At 43.7% G+C, this 22,974-nt stretch overlaps 2 protein-coding genes across 3 annotated transcripts; one reads left to right on the plus strand and one right to left on the minus strand.

Moving 5' to 3' along the window:
- Window positions 1-124: 124 nt before the first annotated feature.
- LOC126652072 (probable E3 ubiquitin-protein ligase HERC4) lies at window positions 125-20,385 on the minus strand. Its single transcript, XM_050338616.1, is given in 24 exon segments — window positions 125-1,653; window positions 2,197-2,296; window positions 2,677-2,860; window positions 3,887-3,966; window positions 4,166-4,232; window positions 5,242-5,414; window positions 5,500-5,640; window positions 9,425-9,544; window positions 9,618-9,743; window positions 10,918-11,013; window positions 12,121-12,302; window positions 12,605-12,788; window positions 12,943-12,993; window positions 12,995-13,046; window positions 13,608-13,667; window positions 14,804-14,898; window positions 15,203-15,279; window positions 15,597-15,745; window positions 16,524-16,654; window positions 17,232-17,323; window positions 18,087-18,308; window positions 18,609-18,685; window positions 19,358-19,487; window positions 20,338-20,385. Coding segments are annotated over 24 exon segments (2,847 nt in total). The 5' UTR covers window positions 20,381-20,385; the 3' UTR covers window positions 125-1,438.
- On the plus strand, window positions 6,319-7,483 carry LOC126652070 (phosphatidylinositol N-acetylglucosaminyltransferase subunit Y). Of its 2 annotated transcripts, none has more exons than XM_050338614.1 (2): window positions 6,319-6,542; window positions 6,728-7,483. In XM_050338614.1, exons 1-2 carry the CDS (start codon window positions 6,334-6,336, stop codon window positions 6,867-6,869), a joined length of 351 nt encoding a protein of 116 aa, XP_050194571.1. In that variant the 5' UTR covers window positions 6,319-6,333; the 3' UTR covers window positions 6,870-7,483. The 2 variants fall into 2 exon arrangements, with proteins under 2 accessions (XP_050194571.1, XP_050194572.1); XM_050338615.1 differs by having other exon boundaries at window positions 6,351-6,542.
- Window positions 20,386-22,974: the final 2,589 nt, after the last annotated feature.

The raw sequence follows: 22,974 nt of genomic DNA on the forward strand, positions 1-22,974 counted from the left end.
TTTTTTTTTTTTGTATGTAACAATGTCCATTATACTGAGCTGGAAATTCATAAATAATGCCCCAGTCTTTCCTAGGAAACATTTACTTTTCTAAAGGAAAGAAAAAGCATTAACAGTCACTTTTTGTCACAAAACAAAAAGGTTTATGTCATTTACTGACATTTTACCCTGGTCCAAGAGGCTGTGTGTACATGTGATACCCAACACAAGGTCAAGACAGAACAGAAAATAAAAACCGCTGTTGACTTCTCACTTTCAATTTTTACATTCATCTAAAGCACATTCTGCATGAAACAGGAAAGACTGACTTGTTCATCATATACAATGCATCTCTTTGAAATACACTTACATCAGCCTTTGACTCCTATTGTGAATGGCTTCCCAAGATCAAGGAGGACAGAAAACACAGATATGCTGCCAGGCATAGGCAGATGCATAATGACAGAAGCGCACAACCACAGGGGTGAAAATTTAATCAATTGTCATTTAATTCAACACAGTAAAAATCATCTTTACATATGGCCCCTGATACATTTAACAGACCAAAGTGAAGACTGCTGAAAAATCATGATTGTTGTTTGTTTCTCTACAAAGCAAAATAAACAGAAAACACACATCCTGCCTGACACTGTCAATATCCTGCCAATGCTCTGAACTGTTTTGACAATGAGATTCCAGAAGCCCTGCAAGCCTCATGTCCACTAGGCTCTGTAGACAGAGCTGTTCTGCAAGCCTAAAATTTTACGATTTAATTGCAAAACATCTCCTTAGAAGATCTAAAGAAATATGACAAATATCACAGTTACCACACTAAATAATAAAAAGTCCATTAATGCTTCACAAATACAACTTTTGGAAAAGTCTACGAATGATCAAATCCTCATCCTGAGCATTTCCCTCAGATAAGTCAAAGGCCATATCCAGGTGAGCAGACTTCTTCAATTCACAGTTTGCAGGAACATGTCTCCTTCCTGTCAGTTGGTCCCCAAGAGAATTCTTAACTAACACAGATGAAAACCTTACCCTAGCTTGCCCTTGCGAGGATGACTGCTCAGTATATCCTGTGTGTGTGCTTGGTAATGTACAAATTATTGTACATTGCTGCTGTGAGCTCACCGAGTGAACAAGACCAGCACAGTGCAGACCATGTCTGCACAAATATTTAAATAGACTTGCTTATCAGCTTGGTTCTTAGAAGTGTTTCAAATAGGATTCTTCTTTCCTAACTTTACAATCTAACCATGAGGTATCTGGTCCAAGATCATTTTTATAATCAGTATAAAATCTCAGCAAATAACACACCCTCAAGTGTTTATAAAGTGCATTAAAAATAAAGTAGGGTAGAAACCAGTAAATCTGAGTTATTAAGAGAAAAATATAACAAGTGAAACAAAGATTTTTTTGCTTATTTTTGCTTTGAAGTGCTTCTGACCAAGAGTTAGTCATAGCCAAAACCTTCATTATGTTCTATGGCATAAAGCAACTTTTCCTTGAGTATGCTTTTACTACTGTATCTGGGGAGAAAAAAAACAAGGGAGCAGGTATTGGCAGAGGGATAGAGCTCATCTGGATTATTTGCTAGAGCATCTACAATAACAAATCCAAAACATTCCAATCGATAGCCAGGGATTCGATCAGATCCTGACAAAAAACCTGAAGGAATGAGAAATAAAATAAGCAAGAAAAAGTAAGCAAATTAAAAAATAAACCAAGATAATGTTAATTGAAAATCATGAAAATAATTAATGTAATGAAAATCATGAAGGGAAATTAGTGTAAACATATGGCTATTTTCATATGCTAATTATTTTGCTTTGTTGAATTTGTACCTAAATACAATAAAGTCTCTTACTAATTAATAATAATTATGAGCTGTCTTTTACTTTATAATTTAGACTTTGTGGATGAGGATGACCAGGCTAGGTCTGACCTTCTACATTTAAAAACAATGAGCTAGCTTTGGCAATCCTTTGAGAAAGGTAAACTGCTTACATCAGTATAGTCTGCTCACACAAACTGAGGCCTCTGACCAACAAGACAACCACAAAAGCAAGGGATAAAGTAATTGCAAGGTTCAAGGGGGTCAGGTGCACTCAGGCAAGCCTTCGTGGTTTTCACTAGAAAATGTGGCAGCAGAAAATGTGTTGTGAGGGAGAAAAAAGAACTATGAAAAGTTTAAAATTAGTGATACATTACCAAGGAACATTTTCTTTTTTTCTTCTGGAAGTTCATGAAACACATTCCAAAAATCTTGGATGGTTTTATCTGACTTGTTATACATCCTGTATACCACATTCTGTCAAAAACACAAAAATAAAACAGGCCAGCTAATCCTCAATATTTCCATTTATATTTAAAGCAACAACATTTTATCTGATAAATTTTATAATCCTGTTCATGGATGTTCAAATCCTCTTAACCTCCAGAATCTGCTCATTCATTTGTTTTTTCAAAGATTCTTATGACAATCCTTGAGCTACAGCTCGATACTTAGTCCCCTTTATTCTTATACCTGATGTAGACTAGAAACAGAACAATGACACAAGTCAAAAAAAGAGAAAGTCCCTTGAGCTTCTGTCCATCTGTTCATGACCTATGCAATCAATGAAAGAACAGGTCAGAAGTAGCTTATGCTTCGCAGATACAGCAGAAGGACACTGTGCTTGTATACAATACCTTTTCCAAGAGATGCCAGTCAACTGCTGTGTGTCCCTGGAGAACAACCTGGAGCTCTGCAGGGAGAAACATCTTCCAATTTCTAGCTGGGCAGCCTCTTAAAAACCCACGCATAAAGTCCTGAAATGGCTTCTGCACTGATTCATTGAACACATAATTCACGTACAAGTCAACATATTCTTTCCTGGAAAAAATATCAAATGAGCAATACGGTAGGTGCTTTTGTAAAAGGAGAATTATAGAGAACTTTATGCCTTATTCCTTTATTCTGTACAACCCACTGAACTGTAAAGACTCAGTCTACTGAGATCAGTCATCACTGGCAATTATTTATTCACTGAATAAGCTGGGAGGATTTTCACAAATAAAAGAGAACAGTGGCCAACATGCATTCATTTTGGTAATACTCATTGTACTTCATGTGAACACTCTAATGAAATCCTGTCAAATTATTATAAAAATGGAACCTAGCAGACCTAAATGGTGTAAATTCAACAAAACTCCTACTGAATGCCCAAGAATTTCCCTGAATCAAAATAAAAAAATCAAAATAAATATTTGCATAGCTGCTAATCAGTAGTTTCACTCTTCTCTCTACTTGTGATGGGGATTTGTGTAGTGACATTGTACTTGCAGAATCAACTCAATGTAAATGCTATACCTCAAGCTTCCTAAACAGTCCTCTTGTGCATCCCTATGAGTCCTCAGATCATCTGCATAATTCAGGATACAGAATTTTTCTCTGTCCTCTGTGCCGAGGTTAATATTGACACAAAGCCTTATTGACCTGATTGCTCCTTCTCTTTTATATACAAGATACATTCCATAGACATAACTATGCAGAAAACATTTTGCTCTAAAAAAAAACCCTTATGGAGGTGTACCTATAGCTAGATTTGCCAGACAAATCATCTGTATTTCACTGAAAATACTGTTCAAGGGTATTTATACATTTGTTAGGAATTTTCCTGATATACGCAGATGCCAGGATGTCCAAGGATCTCCTTCTCATCTGCTGCTTGCACAAACCACCAGTGTCTAGCACATGTGCAGCAAATACAGCAGGGACCAAAAGTGTACAAAGACCAAGACCAATGGCATAATACTGAAGTCAGTATTTTCTAAGAGTATATGGGGATGGCTTATAGACATGTTATTTCATACAATTGTAACCAGATAACAGGATAAGAAATGTAAAAATAAAACTGACCTGTTATCCTTAGTGACAGGAATGTTGGTACCGTTTTTTTTAAGTTCAACGACATCCATAGAATCTCCTTCTTCCATTATCTACACAAATAATTAAAAAAGTTGGCTGCTATATCTATTATATATGACAGATATACATGTGCCACACCTATCCTTCTTCCTGCAGGGCCTGACATAGCACTTTTACTAGTCTGAGTTTACAGACAAGCTGTGTCATTTGCATTGGGACAGTCTTGCCCGAGTACATATATCGGATGTCTGAATGGCACAGCGGCCTTACCGTGAAGTCTATGTCCATGCTCTCAAGGATGCGATCACATTCTTCATTCAAAATGCCCCAGAGAATCCTGTCAAAAACACAAAGGGGAAAAAAGAGAGAAGAAACATGACCACTCGATGCACTTTCAAATTCTGCTGAAAACCATCCTTTGATAAGCAGTATTTAAACGCATACACATACAAAACACATACACAACACCTATACTCATAGAGAACCATCATATATGGCCCTGAACTTATGTCATGCTGCTGCCATGAGTTGAGGGCAAATGCCTCCAGTAAAAAAAAAGGATTCCAGTCCATCCCCATGCCTTGTGGGGACAACTTTATATAAAGTTCAGTGAGAAGTGGGCTTGGACCGTAGCCTCGCTTCCAGATATTATCTATTAAGTGTGGACCAGTGGGATGATCTGGGAGAAGTGAAGCACCTCTGCAAGTATTGCAGGCAACCTGATGTTTCCGTTCACTTAGGACTCTTTACCACCTCAACACAATCACTGACTCATTGGATACAGTTCTCATCTCCTTAGCTGTTCACAGCACTTGTGTGGAAAGCTGGGCTTCATGGGCCTAAAAGCTTTATGTTGGTGACAGCAGCACCTCTCCTTGCTATGTTTGTCTGAAATCTCCCTTCCCAGTGCATGGAAACCCTGCTCTCAGAATTGGCACAACTGCAAGTGTATGGCAATACTGTGCCTGTGTAAAACAACATCATGGAAATGGATAATTAGTAAATCAGGGAAAAAACCTGGCATTAGTAATTGGGTGCTTAGATCTTTCAAGTTCAAACTAAAGCTCAAAGTGTTTTGAACTACATATTCACAGTGTGGACTTAAGCTCATGTGGAGCAGAAATCTGACCCCTTCTGAGCCATGGGGCTCGGCTTTTTGTTTTGGCAGCGCCAGCCTCTGTTCAAGAGCAACATCTGTGCCCTGGACAAGGACCTCCTTGGAAATCTGTGGCTTTTAGCAGCTCTGCAATGGCAAACATAGATACTGTAGATACCCTGAATTCAGACTCAGGGATCTCCCTGTGCATGGAGACCCAGCCTAAGCTCGGGCCATGCCTGGCTCGTACCGGCCCATGGTTGGGAGCAGCTCCTCGAGGTCCTCCAGGGTGGGGGCCAGGCCCAGCAGCTTTTTGTAGAAAGCCCTGGGGAAGGGAATGGGCACCATGCGCTGGTTAAACAGGGCCATCCCACACAGCGTCCCGATCCGGAAGAAGGTGTCCTTATCCTCACAGCCCGAGGCCTAGTTAGGAACAACCACACCAGAAAGCTGTGACTGCCTTTTCCCATGGGTGGGCTCCCCACCCACTGCCGCGAGGCTGCCTCACCTTGCTCGGGAACCACACGAGTCCGGAGGGGAAGTGGCGGAAGGTGCTGGTGCCGGGCTGGCAGAGGGTCCTGGCAGCAATGGTGAACAGCTCCTGGGACAGCCCACCATCGTCCCATCCCTGCTCGCCCACGAACACCACCTGCAAGGCCCGAGACACCCGTAGACACAGACACCCACGTCGCCCACAAAATCAGATTCGTTACCCAACAAGCCAGTAATTACACAGCCGAGAGAGACACTGATTACTTATTTCAGAGCTGCGCAAACCTGGGTGCTCGGTGGTATTTCACAAATCAAGCACACCCCAGCTGACTTTTCATGCCATCATTTATACACAGAAATCCAGAGTTAGTAACTGTCCAAGTACAGCCCTGCTATTATGATTGGTTAGTAATTCCCATACAAATCACATAACCTCAGGTAACTCCTCCGTACGCTCAGGGGAAGGGTCTTCACCTGGGCAGGGGGCTTTTTGACCGTGGGGTGTGATTTTTTTTTTTTTTTTTTAGTATTATAATGAACATAGTTCAACTATAAGATACATGGAGTATCTTATTGAGTATTCTGCCAAGTTATCCAAAGACATACATCAACATCTTGATTTACGGCATCCCTAAAGCTCGCGGGCTCCCGGATGTCCTTGACTAGGGAATGCCGGCTGCTGCCTGCTCCACCGATCAGGTCTCTTTTTTCTGCCTTCCTTTAGGCTCGAGCGTACGGAAAGAACTTCCATCCAGGAACATCCTGACTCCAGAGGACCGTGTCACATTCCCCATTTTACGGCACCCACAGGCCCGCGGGGCCGCACGGGGCGGGGCCGGGAGCGGCGGCCATGCTGCGGGGCGGCGGGCCAGCGGTGGCGGGGCTGCTGCGGAGGGCGGCGGCAGGCAGCCGGGAACAGCACCGGGAACAGCACCGGGATCGGGATCCAGACCAGGGATCCGGGACCCAGGAGCAGGGCTCTGGCTCGGCGCGGCCGCAGCCGCCGGAGCCGTCTCTGCTGCGCTTCCTGGTGTGTCCGCTCTCCAAGAAGCCGCTGAGGTGAGGGCGGGCCGGGGCAGCCGCGCTCGCTGCCCGCCCTGGGCCCGCTGCAGCCCAGGGCGTGGAGCCAGAGGGGCTCTCCGAGGGCGAACCCAGGTTTTTTCACCCCTCCTTCTGTTTTGTTGGTGGGTTTGTTTTATTACCCACCCCCCACCCCACCCCCACCCCGACTTGCACCCGTCCAGGTACGAAGAAGCTACCAACGAGCTCATCAACGAGGAGCTGGGCATCGCCTACCCCATCATCGACGGCATCCCGAACATGGTCCCGGAGGCTGCCAGGATGACGCGCAAGAAGCCCCCGACCGAGGACTCGGAGCAGCCCTGAGGACCCGCCCGGCACAGCGGGAGCTGGGACTGATGGCCGGGGGAGGGATGCTGCCCTCTCTGCCCACTCTGACTGTGCTCGTTCCCCTCCTGTCCTTGGCAGGCTTGTTTTACTCAGCCAGCGTGGACGAAGCCTTCCCGCAGGGCTGCACCAGCACGAACAGCCTCTGTTTCTACAGTCTCCTCCTTCCTATTACAATACCAGTTTATGTGTTCTTTCACCTTTGGACCTGGATGGGGATTAAGCTTTTTAGGCACAACTAGTGAGATGCTTTTGCTAACCCCTGGGCTTCTCTAAATCAACGCAGCTGGTTTAATCTCATCGGGTATTGCAGTTCATTGGAGAATTCCCTTTGGCACTACGAACTGTCATCATTTTCCTAGTAGTATCTCGAACTGTATGAAGCAGCAGCCCATTGTTACCTACTGCTAAGAGCAGGAGTAATAAGAGCACTAATTCCCTCTGCTGTATCCCTTCAAGAGTGTTGTTGTGCATTTGTAGTGGCACTAATGAAAACGACCTAGGTGGAGATTGTTTTCATGAGAAAGAACTGTACCCTGACTGAAAAAACTGATCTTAAATAATACATTAAATTAAACATGCAGTGATACGAATCTCTCTTTGAGAACTTTGGTTTTGTTTTAACTTGATGTGTGTACTGAAGTATATTTGTCTCACTGTCAGAAGAACATAACCTAAAATAAATTAGGCTGGCATTTAATAACAAAATTTGGGACTTGACATAAATGAAGAAATTTGTTGGATGATACCCATGTCTGTATGTGCAGTGGCTGCTGCGTTTTTTAAAGAATAAGATGGGTAAATGACAACTCTGCAGAACAGATGTACCTGTGCATTTGGGGGTTTTGTTAGAGTGGCCTCCAACATATTCCAGCATCTGCTTAGGAGATGTGTGTCCCAGTACTGTGTGTTAAATATACCTGAGTACACAAGTTTGGTAACCAGGCTGGGTCACTTTCGTTAAAGAGGCATCTCCTGACAGGTTAGAGGAAAAATAATTCCCAACTGAGCCTAGGATTTGTTAGCCAAGTCAACAGCTATAAAAATGCTTTTTAAGTATGTAGAATATCCTTTCCCTTAGCACCATCTCCTACTCAGTAGAGACAGAACAGGAGATACTTCCTCTAAACACTTCAGCCTTCCCTGTTTTCGTTAACAGCAACACTAGAGAATGGGGTGACAGACCACTGTGAGGGTGTCACATGCCAAGTTCTCAGTACTGTCTGAAAAACTTCCTAGCTGGACACAGCTATGAAGGGGACAGGCCAGTGCTACAATAATCTGTTATAAAGGCTTCTTTTTTATGTTTTGCTGCTAAGTGGTTTATATGTGCAACACAAACACATTAATGTCCTCTACCTGCTGAAAAATGCAGAAGTGCAGCACCAAGTTGTAGATACTGCAGACCGTAGTTTCTCTGGATGGGTGACTAATAGTGCAGTCAAATTTATCAGGATGCTGTAAATAATGCTGCCATGTGCAGTGTGAAAGGCAGTGCTTGCACTAGGTGCATTTGAAGGCTGACTTCGCTAAGTGCAGCTGTTTGTCAGAGCTTCTTGCACAGTCGGTGGAGACGAGATCTAGAGGACAGTACAGAGCTGAAGCTTCACTACCTCTGTAAATAAACGCCTCTGATAGCTGGTGAAGTGAGGAAGTGGGAAGGAAAGGTAGCTCTAGCTCTAGGGGGCATTGTGAATCTTCTCCTAAGTGTATGGGAAGGAAAAGCTTTGACAGTTCTTGTTGGCAAGAAGGCTCACTTGGGAAGCACCAGAATTGGGTAGTAGGGCACTGAGGTTGATGGCTCCTGTGACACAGGCGTGGTGCCAGACTTTGTGTTAGTGACTGATAGGGCCCATGGCCCCTGAGCTGAACTCCACTCTGGGCAGGCGCCCTCTTCCCATGTCACACAGCTAGTGGCTTTTTGCAGGGCAGGGCTAGCATTGCGATTCCTGCAGAAAATACAGCTGCCAGAACCTCTGGGTTTGTGTGGAAGCCACAGAATAGAGGCACATGGAGACAGCAGCGCTATGATCAGATTCCCATCTCTCTCGCTGGCACTATCCATCCTTCCCCTTCAAACAGTATCTCCATGAGAGAAATGGCTTTTTGTGGCTATGTTGCTTGCTGCCTGCTAAGGCTGGTTCCTCAGCCACTGGGGTTTTCATGTGCAGCAAACTAGCATGGGGTCTAAAAGTCAGTCTAGCAGTAATAGTACTGGACTTCGACAAGTCTAGTTTCCTGAGCAGTCCTATTACATTACCCCAAAGCAACCTCACAGGAAATAGCACTGCCACTCGGATTTAACTTACACCAACAAAGCTTGATGGCTACCTGGAATAACAGCGTAAGATACTGCCATCCAGATTTACTCTACACCACTTATGGATCATGTATAATAATCTGAAGAACAGTTTGTTCGTTGTATGCTCAGAGAATACTGAAACCCTTCTACCAATACTTCAGTCACACTGAAAATCAAGCAACACTGTAGCAAGATATTTAGAGCTAACAAATAATACAGTTTGGTATCTTACCTTTAAGGTCCTCCTGAATTCCTGGGTTGAGGCACGTTCTAAGTTGTTCCATATGTCTTGCAGAAAGCACTCTCTTCTAACATGAAATTCCCATTTGTCTCCCGTGTAGGTACAGGTTCTCTGAGGATTGAAATAACAGTTGTTTGCAGTGTGTTTATCTCTTCTAACTTGTTACAAAATTGGCCACACCTACCTCAGTAAAGATCTCAGACAGACGGCACTGTTCTGTGAACAGAACCTGGCATTCTGCTCTATGAGCATCCATCCTGTCTTGCGTGTCAAAGATGCATGGATACTTGCTCAGGGTCCATAGGGCTACCTGAAACGACAGGGAAGAAAGGAAAAGGCACATTGATTTTCCCCTGAGAAACCAGTTCTGGAGTACTCTCCGTTGTGGAGACTGAACTGCTGGCCTGTACCCTGGCAAAGTCCCATGTGTCTGAGATGTGCCCTGGCTGTGTGCATGAGCACTCCACTGGCAAAGGTACGCTTCCTAAAAGCAGCTTCTACACACTTCTGCGAGAAACACTGACAGAGAGGCATCTAACCTGCCTGTGCAGACAGACACCAAGAATAAAACAGAGAGAAAGTGATTTTAATAGCTGAATTCAGCTAAACCAAAACACATAGTAAAAATGTCATGGATACCCAGGTTATGGTACACTTGTTTTTAAAAACTGCTGACTTTATTGTCTGTACTACCAAAAGTACAGGTACTGGTATGAAAATAATTCAAAGTGTTACACCTCTAGTGTGATAAGGCAGCAACTTCAGGTTATGTCCTATTTGGCTTTTGGTTCTGTGCTGTTTCCCAAACCTTCTCCTCCACTCTGGTTAATTGGTACAAAATTGACACATTAGCAAACAAAAGCTTATGAAGGAATGAGGCAGTTGCCCTTCGAATTCCAGACAAGTTGCCAGAAAGCTACGGTTTTTTGCCTAAGGAAGCCCCTACTATCCACCATCCTGCTTCCTGTGACACTGACTGCATTTGGTAGCTAATTTTCACTCCTTCATGACATCAAGAAATAAACCATTTGACAGATTATTTTTAATATCATGGTTTTGTTTTAAAATGTAAGTAAATTGAAATATGGTTTCTAAACAAAAGTTTAAAGACACCCCACAATATTTCCATTAATAAAAGATAATAAAATCCACAGTAACAAGAAGTATAGCAATGGTGCTTTTTCACACTGATTACTAATTCAAAGCCAACAGAGCTTCTTAAGATGCTGAAGGACAGCTCCAGCTCTCAGAACCAGGGGTCATCTCAGGAAAGGCACTATTGTAGCTGCTAAAATACTGGGGTGGTAAAGGGCTTGCTAGAGAAAATGCATTGTCTTTGAGATGTAATGTGTTAGAGTTGCCTTTCATATCAATATTTATATATCTATATCTGTATAATTATATCTAGAGAGAGATATATCAACTATTTAAATAAAAGACAAAAGAAAGAGTGTTTTGCACTGCTGATAAAATTTTATACTTACTGCTTTATTAAAGAACTGACAGAAGATGATAATCTCTTTCACATCAGGTACATAGAAGTTGCTTTCTTCTACTCTGAAACCAGTTCTGGAGTTCACCTGCGTTGATACACACAGTATGTCAGCAGCGGATCTAGTGAGCTGTGCATCTCTGTGGCAGGACAGAACTGACGGGCTTTCTGCAGACAGAGCTCTGAGACCCTGAATAGAAGTGAAAGGATCGAAGTGCTACAAGTAGCACAGCGCCCCACAGCGAGAAGTCTCGGAAAGCCATGTATAAACTAGCAGGAAAGCAATTTTCATTTACAAAGATTCCTTAACAGGACTCCATCAGGAAAGGTACGTTTCCCTTTGAGTATCTTTCATGCTGCAGAACACTCTGTAGTTCCCTGTTCATTTTCATATTTGTTGCCTGGCAAAGATATTTGTGGACAGGCAGTGAACATGTGAAGCTCCAAATGATGTAATCACAGAGGAGTAGGCCTGCTGCATTTTTGAGTTTATTTATCTGGATAAATGCAGATTCAAGGACCAAATCTGCAGTCTCAGCTAAAAGAATATTCAGTTCTGAACAAAATTTAACAACTCTTCTCCGATTCATACTGTGTGCTTGAGCTCTTGACTTTCCTAGACTTTGAACATCTCCACAGGAGAAAGGGTGTTAGTCAAGAACACAGTTACTGCTCCCTTTGTTCCCCTTGTTTGTTTTCAGCTAAAGAGGCTCTAATACTGTTGTTCCAGAGAATTTCTCAAGTAACAGGCTCTTAAAGCCTCCTGCAGCACCATTGTGACAGCTCCAATGTGTCAAGCAGGTAGGTTGTCTTTTAAATTTGGTTACTGGGGTGAAGGATCTCACCAGCAGAAAGGTGAATGGGCATGCTGCGTAGGGGACACCACATCCATAGCTCTGTAGGCATGAATGCATGCACTCTGCACACCACTGAAGGCATTCCTCCCCCTGCCAGGGGCTGTAACATGCCTTAGCTCTTAGTTTCTATAGAGGATCAGTTAGGCAGAACTCAGGCAGGATTCCTTCACAGCTGTGCTGGTGTAGAGCCAAAGAGATTCCTGAAGCAGTGTCAGATGACAAGGCCCTATGTTTCCTTGTAAGAAGGAAACCCGGAGAATTCAACAAGTGAAAAGGATTAAAATATGCAAAGCCATATTGAAACATCCTGTCCAATGAGGATCCAAGTACTTTCTCACCTGGTAAAGCATTTGCAGTATTTGCAGAGGCAGTGTTTCATCTGGGGACAGGTTGAAGGGGTCTCTTGGCCCACAGATTTGGAATTCCTTGATAAATTGAGAAAGGTTTTCCTGGGAAACCCTCTGATACAGACTGACCAGCTCCTTGAAAAAGGATGTTTCTAGATTTGAGCATAGGCATGCTGTAAAGAAAACAGCTAGTGAGGTGACATGTAACATGTAAATCACTGCAATTTGTGGATGAAGCTGCATTTTATCTTTTTATCAAATATACTTGACAAAAAATTGCTTAACTTTGGACTACAAAAATTAGTAAACCTCAGAATTTTTTTATTCTTGCAGCATCGTCCCCATGTTTCTGCGTCTATCAGCAGCAATTCTTTCAAGCGCTGGAACACACTACATCAGTGATAATGACTCTTGTTCTGCAGCAGAAAATGACCAAGCATTTAAATCATTCAGTTCTATCACCATAAAACCCTACCAAGAGTTTGCAGGTCCTCTGGCTGGAGCTTCATGATGGCTTTTGCTAGTAGCCTCAGTGAATGGTAGGAGCTTCCATCCTCCCCCTGCAGAATGAAAGGCAAGATCAAGTAGACTCTCAAATTTTCAGGTGAGATGGGAGAGGAAGACAGTGATGGCAGTAAGTTATCAATCTTCTTTCGAACCTTCAGAGGCAAAAAAAAAAAAAAAGGGACAAGGGTTAAAATGCAATTATGTTTTGCCAAAGTAATTGGGTTGGCATGAAATTCCTAAGTTTCATGCACAAATCCAGAGCTCCTCGGTATCTGTGTAGTGAGAATCCTTATATCAAATCCTTACCTCCTGGAAGAGTTCTGGCTTCTTGATGATATTGTTATAAAAACATTTCACTTTCGGATATGTCTACACCTGAGAATTCTTTGGAGGTTTTGAAATGTTTGTCTCTATCACAAAGGGAAAAAAAGAGAACACCAAATTATGTAAGAAGCTGGTTTTTGTTAATGACTGAATAGTGAAGCATTTTAACATGAGAAAATAACTGAAAAGTTCAGCCCTAGCTCCAGTGGGTATAATTTCATGTGTTCTAAGAAGATAGACAACACAGGTCACTGTTTTGTGACCTGATTAATATCCTGTCTTTCCTCTCTTTTGTGGCTGTGAACTACTGATAGCAGATTTCCTGTATTTCACCCTAAAATGACTTCCACTTCGGTGCTGGGAGGAGCTATTACGGATCCTTTGAAAGCTGTAATATTGCCTAAAGGGATTATTCTATCAAATATCACAGTAGGATAATCTTCTAGAATGTGAGCTTCTCTAGCAAATTCAGTAGGACTAGGGGGGTACAAAAACTTAATTTTAGCTTGGCTTTGAAAAATATGGGCTTGCTTCTAGCAAATTCAGATAAGACTAATCTTTTCTAAATATGTGGTCTAAAATAACACTGTCTGGTCAGTTTACATGCAGCCAATATATTCTGTTACATCTAAGTCAGTGCACGCTACCTTTCCTGCAGGAAGCTTCCATTGATGCAAGCCTCAGATGAGAAGATCAGTCTGATATTCCTGATAGTAAAAGACAAACCAAAGTCAATCCTTTCAACTTCAGGTTTTTAATTCCCAGAGAACAAAAAAGACTTGTACAAGTGTCTCTGCACCTGACCGCACAAACCTCTTAGCAACTTCATTGCTCTCCTAGGCCTTGTAGGGGAACCTGCTCAAGTGTCCCATGGCAGCTAATTGCATGCTGCTGGATGTTATCATGGAGATATCTTCTCCTGACAGGTCTGAACATTATCATTACATATAAAGGCATTGGAGGGAGAAGGATCCCCTCCATGGACAGGATCTTTGTAGCATGTGGAGGGAAAATCCATCAGGCTATCAATTTATTGCTGCACAAAAACTGGGTTCCCATCATCTGAAGGGTTGTTAGATTTACTCACTACCTGTATTCCTGGTTATGTTCTTACTGAAGCAGCTATTTTACCAAGCAATTTGCTGTCAGGCCCTTCCTATTGAGATCTGGAAAGAACCCTCTCGTTCTCACCCCCTCAACAAACACTTTCCATATGATCCAAACTGTGCTAAAAGTGGTCAGGGAAACATTCAGTTCCAGGTTAGCCAGGATTTTGAAATGCTCAAATTCAGCAGCTGGAGTCAGACTTTCACAAAGAAAATAACCTCTCATGTAAGACCTGAAAAAAGGCTAACACGATCATAATTCTCAGACACAAGTGTAAGGCATCCCACAGCAGTACATACTAACTGCTTTTGAAAATGGGTAATTAAAGAAAGGACCACTGATTTTTAAACGCTGACACAGACAAAACAATCCAGTTTGGGTACTCCAGATAGCAATTTTTGCACAAGGCCTTGGTCTGCAGGCAGAATCTTTTGCTGATTTAACTTGTTGGCTCTTCATCAGCTTAACCATTCTGTGCAAGTAGAGGACAGGCTTCTGAAGCCAGGCAGTACATCTCCTCTGTTCCTGCAAAAAGGTTACAGACAAGCTGTTGCTTGTCAATATCTCTTTTTTCCATGCAAAAACTAGGCGAGAATTACTGGTACAAGATTGTGTCTTGGCTAATTCTTGAACAATAGTTCCTATAGTAGTCTCCAAAAAAATATATTATTTTTAGAGAAAATCATGTATCAAGGAAAAAAACCCAACCAAACCCCAAAACAGGTTCCTGACTTACTTTTTTACCCTCTTGGGGACTTTCGAACTGTAATTAGAAATCCATTCATCCACATTTTTATCCTTCAGAGTGGCAATTCCATTCAAATAGGAATTCTGGGTGAAATGTATGGAAACATCAACAAGATTAAAGGTCTAGCAGATGAGATTCTTATTTTTTAAGTCAATCTTTACAAGGAGAGTTCAGCCTAAGCATGAACAAATTAATGGTCATCCAGCATGATCCAGATGCATTACTCACAGAACATATATAATTGCCATATAAGGTAGTTTCTAGGTAAGCACGGAAAAAACTGCAATAGACATATATGAAATTGTAGTGCTAAAAGCAGGATGGAAAATCCAAATGTTTCCAGCAGTATTGTGAACAGTGGTAAGCTGTGATCAAATGTGCACATACCCAGTTCTCCTTGCAAAGGACAAAACTTTTCGTTACTCCTGCGGTAATTTTAATCCCCTTTTGCGACCTGTTATTTTCTGTGAAAGAACAAAAATGTTTTCATATGAACATTTGAAGAGACAGTCATTATTTTCAGAGAGTTCAGTGCACAAAAGTGAAACATTAAAAAAACCCCTCAGATAGTAGTTACCTGTCCAAAAGTTGATCCTATGTGGCCATTGCCTGTGATGATAAATCAAGCAGCAAATGGAATAATTTGTCATAGAATTTGTTGGGAAGGTCAACTAAGCATGAGATATAATGTTTGCCTCTCAGTTTAAACATGAAATCAAGAAAGCAAACACCTCCCTAGAAGAAACAAATATAGATTGTATACATCTGCAATGCTCATTACCTTGGCAGGAGTTTGTACTCTTCACTGGTGGATCGATGGGAAGTGGTATCAAATGATTAGGCTTCCTCTTATCTTGTGGCTGTCTTTCATCATCAGAACCAAAGAAATAAAATTTGTCCAAAGAATGGACATAGACCAGAGTGTGCTGTCTGTTCAGGAAAAAAACCCACAATTCTCATAATAAGTAAAAACAACTGGGAGAGACAGAATAAAATTTACAGCTACATTTTCAGAGTGGAAACCTGAGGCCTGTCATTGGAAGTTCTGACAGTCCAGATAGAATTCCTTTAACCAAAGTAGAACTCTCCATTGCATTCAGCAATAAAGAAACATACAGACTCAGATTTCCTACACTAGCCTCTAATGTTTGTGATTTACCTTGGTTCCCACAGACAAAAATAATGTTACACCTTGCTAGCTTCACACCCTTCTGTTTTTAAAAGCACAACTGATGCGCTACTGAACCCAATACCAAGCCCACGTAAGTTGACAGGAGACTTTTTCTGCCCCAGTTACAGAAAGGCAGAATAAAACTACATAATTATCACAGCTCTTTAATTCTTACTAAGGACCCACCAGTTTGTCAGTGTGGATGGGAATTCAGTGGCTTTCCCAGTGCAGATGTTTGACAGCCTTTTGCCCTTTGGAACCCGGTATACCCTTTGTTTATTAGAGGAGCAAAAGACTAAGGGCTTCTGGTGGTTTTGCAGCCCTCTCCCTCTGCTCATCAGGGGCTGAGCGTTCTGCTCTCCCTGGGGCTCTGGCAGGAGACTGAAGAGTCTTACACTGGAGAGTGGACAACATTCTGACAGTGCTGATCTACTGGCATACAGGGATTTGAACATCCTGGTGACTGCTCCTCTACTGTTCTTCAGTCATTTCTCTAAGACATTGCCCTTAGAAGACATGTTATTGGCACTTTCCTACCTGCCACAGGCAACCCGCGAAGCCCTTGCTCCCCACAGCTCAGCCACCACACGAGGCATGAGTTCATTTCGGGTGGAGTTGTGACCAAGCTGGCCAGCCCCTCCAGCTCCAAAGGTGCACACCAGGCCCTCCTTGAAATGAAGAAACAAACAACAGGATCACTGCATTATTAATGACATTCAAATGGTTGCAACCGAGAATGAAAGCCAGCAAGACACAAAATGTTATATGGGACTTGATTCAAACACGGGTAGGGTTCACTTTACATCAAGCCTAATGATGCACTGTCATGTCCAAATCACTAAAGTTCTGAGAAATCCTTTAACTCCTGACAATAACTCCCCATTGCTTAAGAATTTTATGAATAAACCTTAGTGTATAAATATATCCTAGTGAATTAGCTATTGTTCTCATTTTCTATAGCCCTCAAAAAAAAGAAAATATTTTTTAAAAATACTAAGAGTTGAACTGTACACCTGTGCTCCAGGATTCCAGTTCACCATATCCATGCAAAAGTTTGCAAGCAGGTGATGGTAATCTGAGAAAAGGCCAGTTTTTCCAATAGCTTAGTTAACATCCCTTGGGGATCACCTTCAGACTCAGATGGAAGCAGGCATTACCATCCCAAGCTCTCCATGATGACTTTCAGCAGTGTCTCTTTTCTCACAGGGTGAGGTCTCAGATACTGACTTTCCATTTCAAACTCACCTTGGAGAGAACTGCAGTGTGATCTGCCCCACATGAGATAAATACAGTCTTCCAGTGCTCTAAAGCTCCAACATATGATGGGCAGTCCCTGTCTGGAAAGAAGATAGCACTGCTAAAGTGGAAGAGTACTGCAGGGTCTCATACATAGAAAAACTTAGAAAACAGAGGGCATAAGCACTTTTCAGTCGCTCTCTTACAGCAATTCATGTAACTACAACTTGCTTTTGGGTTGTTTTTCTACCCTTCACTATAACATACTCTTCCTCATAATGTTTTGTCCTTTTCACAGTATTTTATTTTTATTTACATTCAGTTTGAAACATAATTCAATATTTTGTTTCCTTGCCAAACAGTACTTGGCTTCACAATATCTGATTCTCAAGGGTATGTACTCATTTCAGATTAGATTCTGCTAACTTCAGGTTCTGTCCGGCTAGGGCAACTCTGCTGTAGCCTTCTAGGTGTGAAGACAATGAATGATTTTAATTCTTCTCTCACCATCTGTTTACAAAAAATTAAATAAGACAAAAAAGTATAAAACAATTTCTTTTATGCAAGACTTCCCAGAGAGAGGATGGGAGTGGTAATAAATCCCTAAGATCTCAGAGGTTTTAAAAGCTCACACTATCCAGTTAGCCACATAAAATGATTACAGGTTCTCTACAGAAATACAGCCCTTAAATCCCTTGTTCCTACATGCCTTTCCTGGTCAGGAAACAGAGAACTTATCCAGAAATATTTTCTACAAAAGACTTTACTGTCTGCTGCTGCACCAAAGGGGCTTGACAAGACTGAGGAGTGACCTGGTGAGCTCACTGACCACAGAAACATCTTCCTGGTTTTGTCCTTCCTTACCTTCTGTGTCTCCGAGTCCCAGCTGTCCAAAATCGTTCTTTCCCCAGGAGTACACAGCTCCAGAGAGTGACACGGTGGTGCTGTGAGCTCCTCCAGCAGCAATTTGAGCAAGTGGGACGCCCCTTAGTCTTTCCACCAGCTGTGCTTGGGGAATAAATGTGGTTTGGCTCCCCAATCCAAGCTGTCCATGGGTGTTCTGGCCCCAGGTGAAGAGCTCACCTCCTTCACACACAGAATAAAAAACACAGTTCAGCCTCAATGCTTCCCTGAAGTATTTGCACTTTGGAAGTAGTAGCAAAACTCTGTGCTGTTTTCAGGGAACTAGCTCCAAGGCAAGACCAAATTTCCATTTGTTTCTGACCTCTTTGTAACAGCACTGATAGCCAGTGTCCCCGACCCACCATTCATTACTCTATGATGATGTCTCCAGCTACTGGAGGCAGTACAAACACTGCCTTCTCAGAGCAAGCCTGCCATAATGTGACTGCTGTTTGGAGGAAAAGAGTTCTTGAAAGAGGCTACCTCTGGATAGTGCCATGGCGTGCTGGCCTCCACATGCTATTTGAACAATATTTAGGCTTCCTAGTTCTTTCACCAGCCTACAAAAATAAGGAAAAAGAAAAAGTCAAAATAGATAGATGCTGTGCCGTAAGACAAAGTAAAGGACAAAGATCCTCTGCTCACCAAGCCCTTTCACTTTTAGCAGAAAATATGTGGAAGAATAGAGGTCACCTCTAAGTTGATTCACCCTGCTCTTATGCTGGCCTGCTGCAGCAGCGCTAACTGATTTGATTGTGGTTTGCTCCTTGGGAAGCTGGAAAAGAATCAGGCTCAGCCCTGGGCAAGCTAACAGAAAATCACACAGCAAACTGCTGGGCCATTTGTACATGATGGTTACCCTCACAGCTTAATAAGAAGGTGCTAAGGTTCAGACATGCTTGTGTCTTTCACATGCAGTTTTCCCAAGCCATGTGTGGTTTGCAAATCATCTGCATTATTCTGGTAGTACTACTGATCCTTACTAAGCTTGAAAGAAACCTGTCTCATGTGCATCCCAAGCAGCTCAAACCTTGGTATCATCCTCAAAATCTGTGCTCTTCTCGCTGGGTTAAAAAAAGAAGATAAAGATTTGGTAACTAGGAATGTTTGCATTCCAGTTCCCTTTCTACAACAGGAACACGACTCAGTGTCTTGGATGTTACCTTTAGGAAAAGCAGGCTGTATTTTTGGACCATTGCCATCCATACCTCCACCCCATGACAGCTCCTTACCTTAATTTAGAGCAGTTTGCTGGAGCTTTAGCCCAGTGTTCAGAAACCTTCCCATCATGGGAGAGAATGAGCTTATGTGTTTCATCATGGTTTGAGCACTGCACCTCATTCCTCTGCGACTGTGTGTGCTCTGCAGAACACAGACAGACAGACACAATGGTCACGCTGAGGCAGCAGGCATCTTAATCACCTTGACCCCCTCCCCAAGATCTCTGTGTGCTACTGTTTTCAGCAACAGCTTCTGCTTCTCAGGAAAAAGTCAGACAAGTGTGTATGGCTTATTTTCTTAGGCTCCTTAGGGTTTCTGTGTCCTACCTACCCACTGCTTGGTTTCATGCTGGATGACTCTTCTGGCTACCATTGAAAGACCTTTCCCCATCTCTCAGGCTGCTCCAGCCCCCACGACTACCAGTGAAACCAGTCAGCACAAGCAGAGTGTGTCACTTTTGCACATCTGTTGAGAGTGTCTGGGGGAAACAAAGCACTTCCTGAGGCATCTGACCACCCCAGATTTGTCACCGCCTTGAGGATGCCTAAAGTCAAACGTTTTACATGACACTGGAGAAGCAATGATGAAAAATTCACACACTGACTATTTAGAGCAGAAGGAAGTCCCTTCTTGTCTACAGCTGAGGGGCTGCAGGTGCTTTCCTGACCCTGAGGCACCTGTTCTACTCGCATGCAGCCCTGCAGCAGCACAAGTGTCTGAGACCCAGGATGTCCAAGCGTGAAAGGTAGTCACCGGTAAAGCCCGCCCTGATTTCCCTTAGAGCTCTGGAGTCTCACTGCCCACCCTCCTCACACCCCCAACATGGAACTAGAGAGGAAAATTTCTGTCTATTCCCCGGCATGGTCTTCCTCCTTCCACACCCCCCTCTCCGAGTGCCGCGCACTGGGACATGTTTAAGTCCCTCACGCAGAGGCTCCCCTCCCCAAGGGGTCGCACAGCAGATTATTCCAACTTGAGCGCCGGTCGGTACCTCTCGAGCCTCTCTCCTGACCCCGCCGCCGTCTCTCCGCCATCCCTCGCCCGCCGGCCGCTGGACAGCTCGGGAGAGCCCGTGACAGCGCCGGGAACGCCCCGGCGGGGAAATGGAAACCGAAACTCGGCAGGGGCCGCGGCAGCGGGAGGAGGAGCGGGAGGGATGCCCGGCACCGCAGAGTCCGGAGCGGGGAAGCTCCGGAGCTTTTCCAGCTCTGCGCTGAAAAGGCGTGAGCTGCTGGGCTCCAGTGGGCTCCCGCCTCTCCTCAGCCTGGGGAGGCGGCTGCTGCTCGGGTGGGACGAGAGGGGAAACCAGAAGGCGAGGGTCTTCCATGTGGAAAAGGCACCCGTTTGACTTCATTATTCAGTTCGGAGAGCGACCTGCCCGTGTCCATCCTGTAGAGAATCGACAGATGTACTCTGCTGCTCAACTGCATCCCAAGTAAGAGCCAGCACAGATTCGGAGGAGTTGCTTGGCTGGGAGAAGTCTAACACCAAGTGAAACGCTCGATTTGGAAATACACCAATATCTGAAAGCTGTCTGCTTCCATTCTCACATAGTCTACTTTTGTCTGCCAAATCTCCTCCCGCCTTCAGAGACCCTGGACACTTCTTCCCCCACCAGGAAAGGCCACCCAGCCTGCCCCACCTCCCACACTGTCTCACTGGAGTGATGAATGCAGGACCATCTTGGTGATGAAATAAGGAATGAATGATGAAACGGATCCAAACACATAAGAGCACTTTTGTTTTATTCCTATAGCTGCCACTGATAACTTTAATTAAATCTACTTAAGAAAAATTTATACTGCTGAATACTAAGCACAGATTTTGGTGGGGAACTCTACAAAAGTCCCAAGAAGCACAACACCAATCTACAGATTTATACTGGCCCTCACTGAAACACAGGGGAAAATTCATTACTGAGACAGCAGGAGCATCTAATATGATGTATTTAAATGGAGCATCCTGTGGTGCACAAAAAGGCACGTGGAGGTCCCCGGGGTGAAGAAAAAGGGATGTGGAGGAGCCGCAGAGGAGCCGTGTAAACAAAGCAAGGTGAGCTTTGCTCACAGTAATTGACTTCTGCCCAGGGAGGAGCAACCCAGCCTTGTCTCTTCCAACCACTTCCCTAGAGGTACTACGCGCATCTTGTCTCCTTCCACAGTACCTACGAAGGTCTTGAGATGGAGAAATACCGAGCTTAGAGCGGTGATGCCAAAGCACGAACTGCGAAGGGACGCTAGAGGTCCTTCTGCACCAAAGCATGAACTAAGGCCTCCTGCCTGCGAGGAAAAATTATTCCAAGCACAGGCAAGGGCACTGCCTACAGTCTGGCGTGGAAAGGAAAAGATTCGGGGTGGGGGGGAGAGGAAAGGAAACGTGTCGATGTCCTTCCTCCTTTCGGAGCTACAGTTTTCCTCCTACTGAGTGGAATGCTGACAGAGACATGTCAGAAAAGCTTGCTCTGGTAAGTTACTGCAGGTTAATTAAACACCCTGCCATTCTCTGCTTAAGAGTATGAGGGCTTGTGATACTCTAACCAACAGGAATCTGGGCGTCCATGAAGGAGATGCCTGGCAATTGGCAGGAGATAAAGGAAGGAGGTGAAATGTGCAAAATGTTTTTTTGTAACTAGAACTGGATTGGATGATGTGTCCCCCTGTACATTTCACCCCCTTTTCATCACTTCTCTAGTGAATTACCCATAAAAAACAAACTAAAGCAAAACACAGCACAGCACAACAACAACAAAATGTGTCAAACTTCTCAAGTTTTGTGTACTGCTTGCTTATGAGTGCAGCCCTTCGCCCAGGAGAACAGCACGCAGCACTTCCAGAGAGGAATGGAGAAATCCAAGGACATGTATGCAAATACCATGGTCCCAGGAGAAACAGAGGAATGTCTCATGCTGGGCCCCAGGGAGCCTAGGAAGCATGCAGTGGGAGCCCGTTCCCACAGTGTCAGCAGCTGAACAGGCATGTGTGGGTCAATCCCTCCAGAGCAAATTTGGGAGCACGGGGAACTTGCAGACTCTCTTAGCTGTCTTGAGTCACAGCTCCAGCTGCTTTTTGCATGGGAAGGGATGCATCGACCTGGGGGCCACCCAGCAGGGCTCAGCCACTGGCAACTGTGGCCTTGGAGTTTTTGATTTTTTAATTTTTAATTTTCGGTAGATTTTAGAAGTAGTTGTGTAGTGAATATAGATTTTAACGTAACTGCATTTAATCCCTTACCCTTAACACAGGAGTTACACATAGCCAAACCTGTTACCTAATTCCCATATCAATCCCCCTAAATTCCACTAGCCTGTTTAGTCCCATTTTCAAGGTAGAATTGTAGAGAACATCCTAAAATCTGCACAAGAAGATAATAGACATAGACACAACGACCTTCAAGACCAGAGCCCTGGAAAGCCTCCAAAAACTGCACATGCTTTGATGAAGATGATATGAGGAAGAGAGGGTCCCAAAACTCCATCAGACTCAATTCCTGAAGGGCGTGTCTGGAGGTCAGAACCGGGCGGATGGCCGGGCAGGGATTGGCTGGATATAATTATAAAGATTGTAGCACCTGTGTTGGAGAGAACATGCACGTGGGTTGTATTCCTGGAGCCTGGCGCTCATTAAAACCT

The sequence above is a fragment of the Myiozetetes cayanensis genome, unplaced genomic scaffold (genome assembly GCF_022539395.1).
Source record: "Myiozetetes cayanensis isolate MyiCay16 unplaced genomic scaffold, myiCay2020 scf7, whole genome shotgun sequence".
NCBI lineage: Eukaryota > Metazoa > Chordata > Aves > Passeriformes > Tyrannidae > Myiozetetes > Myiozetetes cayanensis.

Coding starts and splice junctions, on each gene's coding strand:
- LOC126652070 (XM_050338614.1), top strand. CDS start 6,334: ATGCTGCGGGGCGGCGGGCCAGCGGTGGCGGGGCTGCTGCGGAGGGCG. Junction 6,543..6,727: donor CTCTCCAAGAAGCCGCTGAG/GTGAGGGCGGGC, acceptor GCACCCGTCCAG/GTACGAAGAAGCTACCAACG.